At 39.1% G+C, this 15,804-nt stretch overlaps 1 protein-coding gene across 14 annotated transcripts in view; it reads left to right on the top strand.

The window, feature by feature from the left end:
• Nucleotides 1-15,804, top strand: part of MAST4 (microtubule associated serine/threonine kinase family member 4) — a 567,430-nt gene that overhangs the window by 478,871 nt on the left and 72,755 nt on the right. For all 14 annotated transcript variants that reach the window (XM_086699818.1, XM_025923864.2, XM_086699814.1 and 11 more), the window contains 2 exons: nt 10,445-10,514; nt 15,714-15,792. In XM_086699818.1, coding sequence (XP_086555944.1) covers nt 10,445-10,514; nt 15,714-15,792 — 149 coding nt within the window. The remainder of the gene's footprint in view (nt 1-10,444; nt 10,515-15,713; nt 15,793-15,804) is intronic.

Genomic DNA, 15,804 nt, shown 5'->3' with positions numbered 1-15,804 from the left:
CTACAATGAACATGGGGTGCAGATACATTTTTGAGATAGTGATTTCATTATCTTTGGGTAAATACCCAGAAGTAGTGATTTCATTACCTTTGGATAAATACCCAAAGGTGTATTTGGTTAGTATGCTATTTGTATTTTTAACTTTTTGAGGAACCTCCATACTGTTTTCCATAATGACTGCACCGGTTTACATTCCCACCACCTAGGCACAAAGGTTTCTTATTTTCCACATCCTTGCCAACCCTTGTCTCTTGTCTTTTTCATAGTAGTTACTGCAAAACACGCAAATGATATCTCACTGTGATTTTGGTTAGCGTTTCCCCAATAATGAGTGATGTTGAGCATTTTTTCATGTATCTGTTAGCCATCTATATGTATTTTTTGGAAAAAAGGTCATTTAAGGTATTTGCACATTTGTTAATTGGGTTGCTTGTGTTTTTTGCTACTGAGTTGTATGATCTCCTTATATATTTTGGGTGTTAATTTCTTATCATTTAGATGGTTTGCAAATATTTTCTTCCATTTGGTAGGTTGCCTTTTCATTGTGCTGATTGTATCTTTTGCTATGTAGGAGTTTTTTAGTTTGATGTAGTCCTATTTATTTCCTTTTGATTTTGTTGTTTGTACCTTTGGTGTCATATTCCGAAAATTGTTGCCAAGCTGATATCAAGGGGCTATTCCATGTTTTCTTCTAGCAGTTTTACATTTTGTGGTGTTGAATTTAGTTAGGTAAGGATTTGGCACGTGATTTAATATTCCAAAACTTATACCTGTTATGTAGCTCATTTTTCCTTCAGAGGGCCATAAAGACCCTGTCGCTGTTGAAGAAGACTGATCACTTTTTCCCCTACCTCAATACACTTCAACATACCTGAAGGGTTCGACACATTGTAATTAGTATCTGTGGCCCCTTAAGATAGTGACTGTCTAAAGGTTGGCATTTGTGCAGAGAGAATCAATGAGTTGTGTGTGGTTTGAAGCAGGCTCCCCTCACCCTACCCATCAATAACTTATGAATGTATGCTAAAAGTACCATGGATGCAGCATATATACAACATGAATAAGTACCTGAATGGACACATCTCTGTCATGGAGAAGGACAAATCATGTTTTTCTGTAGGAGGAATGATAAGAATAATTGGAGTGGTCTTATTTTTGCTTCTGATAATTACGTATTGCCTCGAGGCCCCTGTGCATTGATTTCAACTGTTCTAATAATTGTAAATGTTCCAGTATTACATGACCCAAATACTGGTGTTCTGCCTATGAAAAATGAAAGAAGATAGATAATTTTAAGGCTAATATCTCATTCATATACTGTTAGGTGGTGATTGAAATGAAAACCGGTGTTCTAGCTTTGAACAATCAAAAGATTAAAGTTGATAGTGAACGTGAAACAAGATTATGGTTAACAAAGGGTTTTTTTCCTTACATTCTATGGAGACTTCTGGTCTTAATCTGGGAACATAGGAATGATACACAGCTAAGCTTGGGGTGGAGGGAGTGTTTCTGTTTGAGAAGAAGGGAGAAATTGTGGAAGTAATTGAGTGTAGAGGAGGGTAGCAGTAGGATTTGGGTAGAGGAAGTATATGATTTCTTTGATAAACCTAAGAGAAAACGGATTTCCAGAGTGTTGACATGGTAGGATGCTCTTTGTTTGGTTTGATAGAGAAAGAATTTCAAATCTTACTCCTTGGAGTGAATCTGTAAAAGGGACATTGAACTAGTGTACATGAAACAAGGAGGAGGGAGGTTGCCTTATGGAAAGAAATGGAGAAGTGGAAAAAAATGCAAAGCTTCCTGGTTTAGAGCTCTGAAGGGCAAATGGAAGTTTTGGATCTGATTTATATATCGTATGAGCAAATTCTAAGCTCATGGTTCCCAATTCTGGCAGCATTGTACAATCACTTCGTTAAAAAAAAAAAAAAAAAAAAAAAAAAGGCATTAGGACCTGGATATCAGCATTTTTAAAGCTTCCCAAGTGATTCTCTTATGCACCCCAAGTTGAGAACTGTTTATTGATCTAAGGATATGAAAGAGGAGAGTGGAAGAAAAAAATACTAAGGCAAAGTCTCAGGACCAGGGAATTTCCAACATTGGGATGGTTTCTGGGAACTGAGCGTCACAATTCTGATTTGTTAGATACTTGGCACATTGCATATTATTTTATAATGAATCAATAGAATTGCATGTCTTTGATTCTTTGAAGTCTGAACCTGTTTCTGGAGTTAGAAACTGAAAATGCTTAGGTAACTGTTAAAAGAAAACACTAAACATATTTTGCTTCTTTCACATAGACTTCCTGTGTACGAGAAGCCAAAGAAGCACTTAGAATTTGTTAAATGGGGCCACCTTAAATTGCACATGTATTTTTTAACTGTAAGAGCTTTGAAAAGAGAAAGTTTATAATTGAGAATACATTTAGGTTATATTTAGCAAGTTACATGGATGTGCACACCATGCCATTTAATACTTCCTCTTTGACTAGAAATTACTAAGCAGTTGAAGCAAACAATCTGAGAGGAACCAATTTCCTGATAGCACCCTCCTGTCTTTTGTAGGTAAAAAGGGAAGAAATACTTTGTATCTAATTATGTTAAAGAATTGAAATCCTTTCATGTAAAATAGAAAAAAAATGCACACCATAGGTTACATTCTTTAACTCCATCTTTTATCCTGATTCAGATATGAATTAATTATCTAAGATGAAGGAATGCATCAAGTTTCATAAAATTGCATGAACCTTCAGAATATCTGTGGCACTGGCTATGTTCTTAACTTCCCTTTTTTTGACCTTAAAAATGCTACTCAGTAACATTAAACAACGGCTAAAAATAATCTCTATTGTGGGAAGATGAATTACTGTAGATGGGAGGAAAACAAAGTATCAACTTTCTTCATCACTCTTGACATTCACCAGTCTTTACTCGGGATCACCTTGAGATGTGACATCAATTCAGAGTAATAAGGAAGGGTCAATGAAAAGCTAAAACATTCTCAAGAACCCATTATAACACATCTCCAAGGGCTTTGTGTCAATGCCGCAGCATTTCAAATAGAGTACACGAATTCCAGAGAACAGCTTCATGAAATGGAGACAATAGGCATCTGCAAGAGTCTTATGACATAGAAGTTGACCTGTTACTGGATCTCTCTTTTACTCCCTACATGTTTTCCATGCTGCACCCTCATCACTCATTCCTTAGAAAGCGTCCTGTGTACATTGGGCAAGAATCTGTTGTGACACAGTATATTCTCCACAAGGTTTCATTGTTGAGAGCTCACTTTTAGTAAGTAATTTTGATACATTTAAGGACTTTGGTTTAAGAAAGTGTTTTTTTTTTTTTTTCACATGAATTTGGATGCAGAATTGGTTTTTCAAGATGAGTCTAGAGCTGGGTGATGTATAGAGTTAGCTGCCTCTATCAGATTTTTGGCTCTTTAGGTCTTGTTGGCCTCTTTATCTATTGTAGCAGGTAGCTCCAAGCTCTGTGCATAAAAAAACCTAATACATAATCATTGAGTTTTAAAAAAAACTGTGTGTTTCTAGTTTTCTATATTGTAAGGACTAGGTTAGGCACTGAGAATCCAAAATACACTTTCTGTGTATCTACATGTATAACTAGAGTTCATCGTCCACCAACATTTAGAATTAGCGATTAGAAGAAGAGAGAAAGGGAATAGAGTACATGTTGTTAGATTCCATTTAGTTTCACCCCATGGTGACAAGTAACAGAATGATTGAAGTTATCATTACTCAGACTTCATTGTTTAGCCTGTAGAATTTTTCTTCTCTATAAACCCTTCACCAGCATTGAGATTTGAGTTTCTGAAACAGATTAAGACTATTCAGTCTGCTAGGCACTAAATAATGTGAACTGGAAGGGCACCTGGGTGGCTTGGTCCGTTGAGTGTCTGACTTTGGGTTGGGTCATGATCTCACAGTTTGTGGGTTCGAGCCCCATCAGGCTCTGTGCTGACAGCTCAGAGCCTGGAGCCTGCTTTGGATTCTGTGTCTCCCTCTCTCTCTGCCCCTCTACCGCTCACACTCTGTCTCCTGGATGTCTCAAAAATAAATAAACGTTAAAAAAATTTTTTTAAGAAATGTGAACTGGAAAAATGTTACTTGCTTTCAATAACAAAAACTATTAGAGAATTTTTAAATATTTAATCAATATAAATGTTATGTGAGAACTGCAACTAAATATAAATTGCATATAATATAGAACATGAGTACATTTTGATAGATTTGAAATTATTTGAGGTGATGTCTCTGTAAGTAAAAGAGCCTAAAGCCTACCCACGTAGTCTGTCTTATACTCCCAAGCTCTTTCCTCCCTTGGTTTTCCTCATCTCAGTAAATGCCACCATCTACTCTTTTGCTTAGTCTTGAAATTTAGGAGTCCTCTTTGTTTCTTCTCTTTCCCTCATCATCCCACTCAATCCACATTTTCAGCCAGTCCTATTCATTGTCCTGCTAGACACAGCTAGGATCTGCAGTTACCCTGTCCAAATTGCCATCATATCTTACCTTATCTGTGCGAGTAGCCCCCTAACTGATCTCCCTGGTCCGCTCATGCCTGCTTAGAGCCATCGGTCACAGAACACTAGAAGGATCTTTCTAAAATGTAAATTAAATCTTATTATTCCCTTCTATGTAGTAGAGGATTGATAAATATTTACTGAATGAATTAATCAGGGAGATGCTAGTGAATAGTGATACTGGCTACTGGAAGATCAATAAGCAGGAAGGGACAGGGAAAAGCAAAACAGGTTCAGAGAGCCCATATTTTATGAAAACTTTGGTTCATTGTCTATAATGCTCTGTTTACTTGAGAACACAGAGAAGTCTACTTTCCATTTGTTGGCCTGCTGTGGACACTTCACAGCCTACCCAGAGATCATGCCATTGACGGCCAATCAAGGTTTTTCTGTGTCCACTTAGATTCTAAACAGCTGCCCAGCTTTAATTAATATCCCACAATTATATCTGGAGAGGAGCCAGTTGCTGAGACAGCTGTCTAAGTGAAGGGAAGATCTTTTTTTTTTTTTTTTTTTTTTTTAATTTTCTTGTGTTAGCTGGGTCTGGTAGGATGGAGTCAAAGTTCTCAGATGATTGGAACTATTGTTTCTGAAAGTTCACTCAGCCTAAGGTTCCTGCATAACTGTTCCAGTGCCCATCTTATCTGTTGGCATCCGTGTTGGAAGGAGAGCCTAGGTTGGATTCTTTCTAGTTTGCTCTTAGGGCTTACTTTATTTTGTGTGTGTGTGTGTGTGTGTGTGTGTGTGTGTGTGTGTGTGTGTGTGTGTGTTTAAAGTTTATTTTTGAGAAAGAGAGAGACAGAGCACAAGCAGGGGAGGGGCAGAGAGAGAGATAGAGACACAGAATCCGAAGCAGGCTCCAGGCTCTGAGCTGTCAGCACAGAGCCCAACATGGGGCTTGAATCCACAGACCACGAGATCATGACCTGAGCCGAAGTCGGTCGCTCAACCAACTGAGCCACCCAGGCGCCCCCTGGTCTTAGGGTTTAAAGCAGTGGCAGTGTGTTGCTGAGAATCTCCTGTGGAGCAATAGGAAACACGGTACTGATTGTTGTAGTATAAAACGGCACAAGTCATTTAAGCTGATCATCAAGTAATGACAACAAGGACTCAAATGGGGGCTTACTCTTTGATCCACCAGGAGTTTCAAATGGCAATTATCATTAATTCTTGGATTCCCTCAGTCCTGATAGAAAATCAAGGCAACCAGAAACTATCATTTTGCGAACAGACAGCTATTAAAAGCACATTAATAATCTGTAGTGGGTATAGCATATGCCTTTTAAAAAGATTTGCAGCTTGTTTCTCTGTGGCGAAGACACAGGACTTCTCCAACCTAATTACAAAGCAATCAAACAATTTAATTAATCTGGAAATCACTTTCTTAACAATAACTGCCTCTACAATGAGGCACCCTGTGCAGAACCGTTAGGTAAAGCCCCAATTTGTTATATTGCTTGTATGTTGGCCATTCTAGCCCTCCCCCCAACCCCACCCCCCGGGATCAGAGAGTTAATTACCTACCAAATGCCTGACCACTACTAAGGTTTACTTTACCAGGTCAAAAACATCAGCGGCAATAACAACATCCTATAAAGTGTCCTAGTGCTCAGACATCCAAGAGCCAGCAAATCCCTGGGAGCAGCAGGATTTGAGTTATAAGCAAGTGCTGCACATATGGGCAGAGAATTAACTGGCACCAGTTTTCGCTTGAGAGTCTCTCAGGTATTGCTTTGCAGATGGGGGGATGAATTCAGAGCGCAGTGCTGTGAGCAGTGAAGGTCATGTGTAGGACGCCGGTTTCAGTCCGTCTTGCTTTTTTATCCTGGGGACTCGGTGTGCACATCCCTGGCAGCCTGGTCCTCATTTCATGAGTTAAGAATACATATATAAGATGTGCTTTTTTTGTGTGTTCTAGGTTAGTGGTATTTTGAGCACTGTAAGGCTTTAGAGACTGAGTAGGTAACCTGGAAATCAATTTTTTAAAGTTTGTTTATTTATTTATTTCAAGAGAAAGAGTGCATGCACGACTGAGGGAGGAGCAGAGAGAGGGGAAGAAATCCCAAGCTGACAGCACAGAGCCTGATGTGGGGCTTGAACCCATGAACTGTGTGCTCATGACCTGAGCCGAAATCAAGAGCCAGATGCTTAACTGACTGAGCCACCCAGAAGCCCCAGAAATCAATTTTTATTCAAATAAGAACACAGACTTCAAAGTTTGACTCCTGCCTTTCTAATCTGCTAATCTTGTTATTTCTCCCTAAGGAACATTGAGGAATATTCTGTAATAACACAGAATAATCTACAGAATGCTCATCCGCCCTTTTCATCTCCTAGTGGTACCATGCCACTTCTCTCTCCAAATTCCCTACTAATGGGCATTCGTTGTCCCACAGTGGGTAGTCAGTCACCCATAGTCTACCCATATTGGAAATGTTTGGTCACTTGTAGTCTGTAATATTTTCATTACTTCATTTCTAGTCCATCACCAATTATGCTAGGTTTGCTCACCAAAATATTTTTTCTGTTGGCCTTTCAGGTCCTAATCTCAGCACCTCAGCTCCTCTTCTTTGGCCGCTCCTCTGTCCGCCTAACACATTTATGCCATCTACTGAGACATCTATTGAGGTTAAGACATCTATTGAGGCCCTCCTCTGGTTAATACCAACAAACATAGTTCACAACTCATTGGCTCTACCAGTCTGACTCCCCTGCTGCCAGAATATCTGTCTCTACTGCATTGCCCTACTCCCTTTGGGTCGTTTCTGTCTCCTTCCTGAGGTTCTTCCATTTCTTCTCTTGAGCTTCCGGAACCGTCTTCAAATGAAGCTGCAGTCTCTTGTCTTTAATGAATTGTCAGATATTGTAGTTCAGGCCACCATCATTTTCTCTAATATCCCATACATTTAAGAGCCTTTGTGTTAGTATGTGGGGGGTGTGTGTGTATACACCTTGGCACTTAAATCTAGATCTGCCATAAAACAGGAAGAAAGATCTGTTATTAGCAAGATTTTGCAGATGGCTTTGTAGTCTTAAGTTTTGGAATTTGCGTTTGATTTTACAGCAATGTAGTGGATGAGAAGAAAATGAGGAATATTTTCAATCGATTGGCTTAGAAAGGCAGCACAAGATGCAGAGGCAAAACCCGAAGACTGAAAATGGTTAATGGTTGGGGTGCCTGGGTGGCTCAGTTAAGCATCCGACTTCAGCTCAGGTTGTGATCTCACAGTTTGTGTGTTGGAGCCCCGCCTCGGTCCCTGGGCTGATAGCTCAGAGCTGGATCCTACTTCAGATCCCGTGTCTCCCTCTCTCTCTGCCTCTCCCCCACTCGTCCTCTGCCTCTTTGTCTCTCAAAAATAAATGAACATTAAAGAAAAATAATAATAAAAACAGAACTATTTAATGGTAGCCTTGATTTTTTTTCATTAAGAGCATTAAATTAACCTATCTCTTTATATCTCTGTCTCTACCTGCTCATCTTCAAAGTGAGGGGGTTGCCATGTATTGTAGGCTGTTACATGGCTTCCTAGGGACCACTCATTAAAATCTCTAAAAGTGAGGGGCGCCTGGGTGGCGCAGTCGGTTAAGCGTCCGACTTCAGCCAGGTCACGATCTCGCGGTCCGTGAGTTGGAGCCCCGCGTCGGGCTCTGGGCTGATGGCTCAGAGCCTGGAGCCTGTTTGCGATTCTGTGTCTCCCTCTCTCTCTGCCCCTCCCCCGTTCATGCTCTGTCTCTCTCTGTCCCAAAAATAAATAAACGTTGAAAAAAAAAATTAAAAAAAAAAATAAATAAAATAAAATCTCTAAAAGTGAGAAGAATTTTAAGTTAATTCCTTGTTTTTCCCTTCTTTAGATTCTTAAAAATATTTAATAAGCTCTCTCTAGTTCTAGTTGATCTCATTATAATTTCCAGATGTAGTGTTCCCTTTACAAAGAACATGGGATTAAGATTTTGGTGCCAAGTTTCATTATTTATTCTCAATGAATTGGGTAGCAGAGATTGTTAAACCTCTCATACCTTGGCTTCCAACAATTAACTGTTTTTGTTTTTCCTAATAATTTAGGAAATCTATATGGGGTGTGAGCAAAGCGAACATTTTTTTTCCCCCCAAATAAAATCTACACTAAGATTTTTGGCATTAGATTCATTTCTCTTTAGGAAACAAAACTTTTAGCCATGTTGAATTTTTCAAGCTCTTTCAAGGCTGTGAAGAGTGATATATAAGCTAAGTTGGGAAGAAATGGGGCAGGGAGAATCAAGGCTGTTGGGAGAAGTTGACGGAACTTAATTTAGCTGTGTAGATAAATGGACGGAAAGAGTCCTGGCTTACTGGATGGCAAAAGCAGAATCCATTTCTCCAGGGGCCCAAGGAACAACAGATGCAAAGACATGATAAATTTCATTGCAGCAGAGGGAAAAATGCTTCTAGATTCTCTGTCCATAAAGAAATGGGCTTTTCAGCGCTTCCTATTCAAATGGCTTTAATTGTGCTGTCTGTCATAAAGTAAATGGCATCTGTTGGAGACATCACTGTAAACTTTGCAACCTTAAGTTAATTGAAAAATTTCAGTAGGGGTATAACCAGTCCAGAAGTCCTCAAGGTAACACTAAACTTATCCTCTTTAATGGGTTAGTCTGTTCTTTTTTGCACACAGGTTATAAATTGTTTACAGCTAGGTACTGACTGGAACATGCAATCTTGTATGCCTCACACCTAACTACAGTTGTCACTTCCGTTATAAAATCAGTAATGTGGGAACTGGCTAGCTGTGAAGGATTAAACAGATCTTCCTGATTTATTTTCCGTGTTTCAAGATCGTACAAGCTTAGTTTGCAGCTTTCCCTCACCTCCGTATTTAAACCAGCTACAATTCCATCCGGTCCTCAGATAATTCTGCCAGTCTAATTAAACATGCAGAGGGAAGCCGGGTGGTCTGGAGTGTCCTGAACTGCCCCTCACCAGCTGCCTGCCAAGCTTTCTCAATGATCAGCAGCAGGTTGAGTGTTCTGATGGAGAAAGTAACAAGACCCCAAGGAGCTGCTCTCTTTACAGTGAGCGGTCTGTGCTCCCCCCTCCCCACGCCCCCCACGGAAGGATTTAAGAACACCCCCTGCCAGCCTTTGTGTGATAGTGGCTTTTAAAGCCTGCCTGGCCAGTCACAGCCCAGATGCTTGGGAGCAGGGGGACTGTTGAATAAAATATTGATAAGGGCTAATCCTGCTGGGCCACTTGGGCCATGCTGAGAGCAAGCTAGGTCATTTGGCAGGCGAGAATTCTACCACTGAACCACCCATGCGCCGAGCTGGGTCGTTTGGGAAACAGGTCCAGACTGCTGGGTTCTTCCCAGGATTTTATGATCAGTTCTGACATTTCTACCTTTAAAATATGTACCCTGGAATACAAGGATTCATTTTCCAGAATTCAGACATGTACTCGGTTTCTGTTAATAAAAAAATACTAAGGCTGCTTTTTCTAAAGTAGAGAGCCCCCCCCCCCACACACACACACAAGTTGGAGCATACACTTCTACTTCCATCTCCTGTTTAAAATGTTAACATCTGCAAGACTAAGAATCAAGACACATGTATATACGTTATTCTTTAGTCCTGAAATACTGAGGTTATTAATCTGTGGAAGACTGCTGCTTGGTGATGGGTGAATGTGCTTATTTATATACCTGCGCACTTGGAACGCTGTGCTGGGACTCAAGCCCATTTGCTCTCCCGCCCCCGGCATACACACACACACCCCCAACCCCCCCAGCCCTGCTGCCAGCAAAACTAAAACATTCTTGGAGATGGACGTTTGACAAAAATGTACAGAAATGCATTACTTGCAAGACGATGATTCTGGATGTGGGATAGGAATCATGTTGTGATTTTTCTCTCTTTCTCTTTACAGGAAACAGCCCTCAAGATAGTCCAAGAAATTTCTCCCCCAGTGCCTCAGCCCATTTCTCATTTGCACGGAGGTAAGGACTTCCTTTGAGTTGAATAGAAAAGTGTTTTGTAGAAGATCCTGTCTCCCGAACCTCACTCTTTCTCATTCCCCACTGTTCCCTCCTGTACCTCTGCCTTCTGCCTGTGTGATCCTACCCATCGTCATATACGGCTTTCTCAGAAGCTCCCTGCCCAAAGATAGCTTTGGCCCACTGCAAAACTTTGTTGTAAACACTCCTGCTTTAAAAGTTTAATAGTGATATCTGACTCATGCTGGAGTTACATGGACCTCTGTTGGTCGTTTCCTAGATGGCGGATTCCCATTGAGGGCAAAAAAATGACTGTTTCCATTTCTTTCTCTTATCGCCGGTGCAATGCCTTGTGCTTGATGTTCAACAGATTATTACTGAGTTATCTGAGCTTACATTATAAGGATTTGATTGATTTACATGTCCTGGTGCAACTGTTTTTTGTTATTGTTGAAATACTTTTTTTTTTTAAATGACCTTTCTTGGGGTCGCAGAGTATAAAGTCTAAGATGGCTCTTTATGTGAGAGAGTGAAGCCACCAATTTAGTAATCCCCCTATGAACTATAGGACATTTTATGTTTTCTCTTCCTATCTTAGTTAGAATTTGACACCCAAGTATTGAAGATACATGTTATTTCTGGGTCATTCAGTCACAAGAAAGTCTTGTTGTTCAGAGGATCATGGGCATGTGATGTAACATCACACCTTTTTTGTTCTGGATCTTCTACTGGAAAAACACAGAGAACAAAATGCCCCTTCAGCTATAGGTCTCTGAATATTCAGGACAGATTCAGTTTATGGTCTGATTGTCCTGCATATTTGCTCATTTTTCTCAGAGACCTAACTATACCATGAAGTAGATTAACATAGCACTAATAAAGACTTGTGTGTAGGTTTAAAAAAAAAAATGGTTTTAACACATGTTACTAAGCAGCAAAACCTGGAGTGTCCTCACTGCCATTTGTCAGCACGTAATGCATTTACATTACTAAATCCAGAGAAAAGGATCTGTTGGCAGTATTTTCAGAATTCTCTGTAATTAAGATTCCCTTGTAAATGTCACACATTCCCCACTATGTGGTAAATGCCTGTGTGTGTAAGGTTCCAGGCTTCACTGTGGGCAGGACACAAGAGTATAAGACATGCTCTCTAAGGAACTTGAGACACCTCCCCCCCCCCCCCCCCGCCTGACTTTTGGCCCTTTTCCAGCTTTTCTTCTTTTAGCAACTTGTTTTAAGCACTTAAAAAAAATGCGAAAATTAACAGGTCCCACAAAGCCTGTGTTTGCCCAGTGAATATTAATTCATGATAATGCTGCTACTCTAAGTGGAAAAAAAAAACCTTACAAAAAATTAATAAACAAGAACCCACCATAGCCTTTAAAACATATCTCTTAAAAGAATGCATTTCATCACATTAAGTAGTAAGAAAAATGCAAATCTCATTACAACATGCATTTAAGCATGACAGAAATCATAGTCTCTTCATCCTGCCTTATTTATAAAAATGAAGAAAACCTGATAATTAAGTGGGTGACTAGAGGATAGGTCAGTTTGGTTTCTATGCTATTTAACAAAATACACAAACCCCCAGGCATATGCTAGTTTTTGACCAGTAAACCTTCAACCATGACACAAGATGAGCACAGAACTCTAGCTCATTTTGCATGAATTTACAGATGGACCTCCCTCTACAGTCTTCAAAAAGTATTAATTTCAATTAAGACATGAGTGATCATCTTTTTAAACTTTTATTCAAGTAAACAATCCTACATTTGCTATAAAAACTCAAATTGGTGTATTTTTATATAACCTCTGGTGTGTCTGTCTTCCATCTTAAAGTTGATTTTTATTAAGGAGACATGGAACTCATGGGTCTCCATTCCCTTCCATTTGATATGCATTTTTGAGCCTTTAAGAAATAATACCATTTTTGAGGGTCTCACATTTTATTATTTTGTATATTCAGTTCAGCAGAGAAGAGATTGCTGTGTTTTTTAAAACTATTCTTGAGTGAAGGGATAAAGATCAGGTTTATTAATGTTTTCTCATCTTATATATGTAATAATAACCCACCAGTAGACATCCCCTGTGATGTAATAGTTTAATTTCAGGCTGGAAAATATGACACTCGCTTGCTTTCTGCATCATCTAATACATATATTAAAGGTAAAATTCTCATACTGATTTTTTTTTTTTTACCACTGTGCTAAAAGGCTGAAAATGAGCATTGTAGTATAGTAAATATTTTTATTTTGCTAATAACTGTGATACTGATTTACAATCCATCCGATTACGGAATTAACATTTTTTTTCCTGGGTGAGAAGATGGAGGTAATAACATTGTTCTGCCTTTCCCGGAAGGTGTGGGACTTATTTGGGAACTGCTTTTACTTAGGTTGGAAATATGGAGCCCTGAATACATGCCATAGGTGTTTCCTAGTTGGCTTGTTGTTGCTTACCAGAGTAAATCTCAGAATGTATTTGCACAAGCAAATTACTAGAACTCAGCAATTGCCTGCTGAGTTCAGGTCATAAGACGCTTGTTGAGTGCTGGCATAGTTCAGCTTGTTCCAGGATCAACCAGAATTATAAGTCAACCAGGTGACTTATAACAATTAAATAAATAAATCTTCTTCCTCTTCATACAATTATAATAGCCAGGTTGATACTGGGACTTTTCATTCTTCATTGTACACTGTATTAATCTAAATTTTTGTGAGTCATGTTGAAATGCTGGGTTTTTGTGCCAATCTTTTTGTATTCTGTGTTCTCATCTGATGTTTTTTGCTTCTTACTTTTTCACTTAGTTTAACATTGAGAGATTTTTACCCACAGGAGAAAAAAAAAAAAAAAAGGAAAAGAAAAAAAATTACTCTTTAAAAAAGCCTTGTTGCTTTGGCAAGGATGAAGTCTGTCTTCCAATAACATTTTATTGGTAGCTACTGCAAAGAAAAGACAACATTGTTAGCAGGATCCAAATTGCACTTGTGTGATAGCCTTCTTGAAAAAAGAGGGCATGCTCTCTCTTAAGTACTATATGTAGCGTATATAGTAACAGCTGATGTGCGGTTGTCATGGTAATGAAAACGCAATGGTCTTTTGTGCTCCATTTGAGTAAATAGACACAGAGAACTTGGGGAACTTCATGAGACATAAATTATTTCTGGTCCGTGGATGCACAGGGTAGTAAGTACAGTCTTGTTTAAACATCTTTTAGTTGTGTATTTTCCAGAGTAAGCAAATGTAATTTATGTTTCAAAACTAATAAGAACATGTCTTTTCTTGGAATTGTTCATTCATGTGAAATATGCTTATTGATACCTGAGGGCAAGGAGAGTTAATGAATCACAAAACGAAATCATGGTGGGGGAAATGGTGTCCCTCGTTCTTTCCAGAGACTAGATTCTGATAATTGCTATTAAATGGACTGAATAATTCTTTTAAAAATCATATCATTTTTTACTTTTAAAAATAGGAGGTGTTTAAAATATAAAGTACACCATGGAATTTTAAGTCTTCAATAAGTAGCCAAATAAAATAGGACTCACCTGTGTCCATCTTGAGAACCATGTTGTTATAATTATTGTCTTTTTAAACCTTTAACATTTTTAATTGCTTAAAAATATTTTGAAAGAATGTATGACTTAATTGTTCCCATTCCTTGTATGTGGTATATTTACGAACACTTTATTTTGCTTTTTTTTTTAAAAAAAAAAACAAAACATACTTGATTCATTTGTACTCCAATCATGGTCACAGAAATGACAGGTAAATTTTACTGAAATTTTAACATTGTAGTATTTCTGTGATTCGTCCCCTTCAATTTCTCCATTTTGTCTTTGTGGACCATTTGCATTTATTGGAGGCAACATCCATGGTAGCCTGTGATTATATTTTCCCTTGAATGTAATTTAGTCTCAGATGTCAGTTTTTTGTTTTTTTTTTTTTTACATAAACATCTAACTGTGACATTTCTGAAATTCAAGTCTAGTGCTGTTGAATCCTCTGACTTCAACTTACTGTGAATTGTGTCTGTGGTAAATTTGGTCTGCTCTTATATCTCATTTGGTAAATTGGTATAATCACGCATTACAGAAAGTCTACATATGATATTCCCATCTAAAGAATGCAGTAAGGCTCTTTATAATGTGTGTTTTTCCTGTTTTTCCTTTGGCAAATGTGCATGTGTTTGTTTTCACAGTGGTATATGGTTTTGAAGTCACAGTCTTACTCAGAATAAATAAAGTAATGATTCCAGGAAACCAGAGATTTCAGAAAGTTCGCTTTTGGGTGTTCCCTTGCAATAGTATTGTCTCTGCTGCTTCATTAACTCATCTGAGACCCTTGTAATGACCCTCACTCATCACCAGAATCTACCCCAGAGGTTACCCTATGACCATTTGGAGAGAAGAATCACTCTCTTCAAGGACTCCTGACAGTTTTGCCTCTGTGACGGGGCCACGGTTGTACTCTGTGCATTAGGTTCTGTCACTAGTGGAGAATTTTCATTCTGCCCCTGCCATCACTGGCCAGAATGGGGTGCATACTCAAAACCTGTGCAAGGGGCTTTGGTTCCAACACTTTATGAAGCCAGGTCATGCCAGAAGGCAGTAACTCTTAAGAGATTCTAAGTATAGGGTCAGTCCCTTTTTTAGTGTGAAAGTAATTTGCTACTTAAGGCTTGAACCAGCCCGGAGCCTCACTAACCCCTCCCTAGATGTGATGAGTAGGACACTTGCCTTGAAAATAAGTGGAGCATCTTTAGGCTGTAATGGAAGTCCCCACAGGCTCTTGTACCTTGCTGGAATTCAGGTACAAATTCCAAAAGATCCATGGCCTCGGTTATCAGTTTCCAGCTACGAGTATTTTTCCTCCTCCCTTTCTGTTTTTATTCATTTGAATCTGCTGAGTCTGACCATTGTAATTATCCCTGGTATTCATTTTGTCAAAGTGCGTTAGTGAGAGATCAATAATATGGATCAACCCATTCACTTTCTCCTTGTTTGGGTGTATTGATTCAGTTTAAATAAAAGTCAACCTGCTGTATAATGTTTGTTTACTCTGGTCATTGCTGAACATTTCCTCATCCTCACTGACTGTATTTGTGTCATTCGTTTGGCTGAAAATACTCGGTTTCCCTGGAGTTCCCATGCAATGGTACTCCAGTGTTGGCCAAAGCTAATCTCCCTTTCTCACCAGGACTGATGGACGCCGCTGGTCCTTGGCTTCTCTCCCTTCTTCTGGCTATGGGACAAACACCCCCAGCTCCACAGTCTCTGTAAGTGCCTAA

Source organism: Puma concolor, chromosome A1 (genome assembly GCF_028749965.1).
Source record: "Puma concolor isolate L17-30 chromosome A1, mPumCon1.1.hap2, whole genome shotgun sequence".
Lineage (NCBI taxonomy): Eukaryota > Metazoa > Chordata > Mammalia > Carnivora > Felidae > Puma > Puma concolor.
Note: the sequence above shows the minus strand (reverse complement) of the source record. Positions and strands in the feature narration are given on the sequence as shown.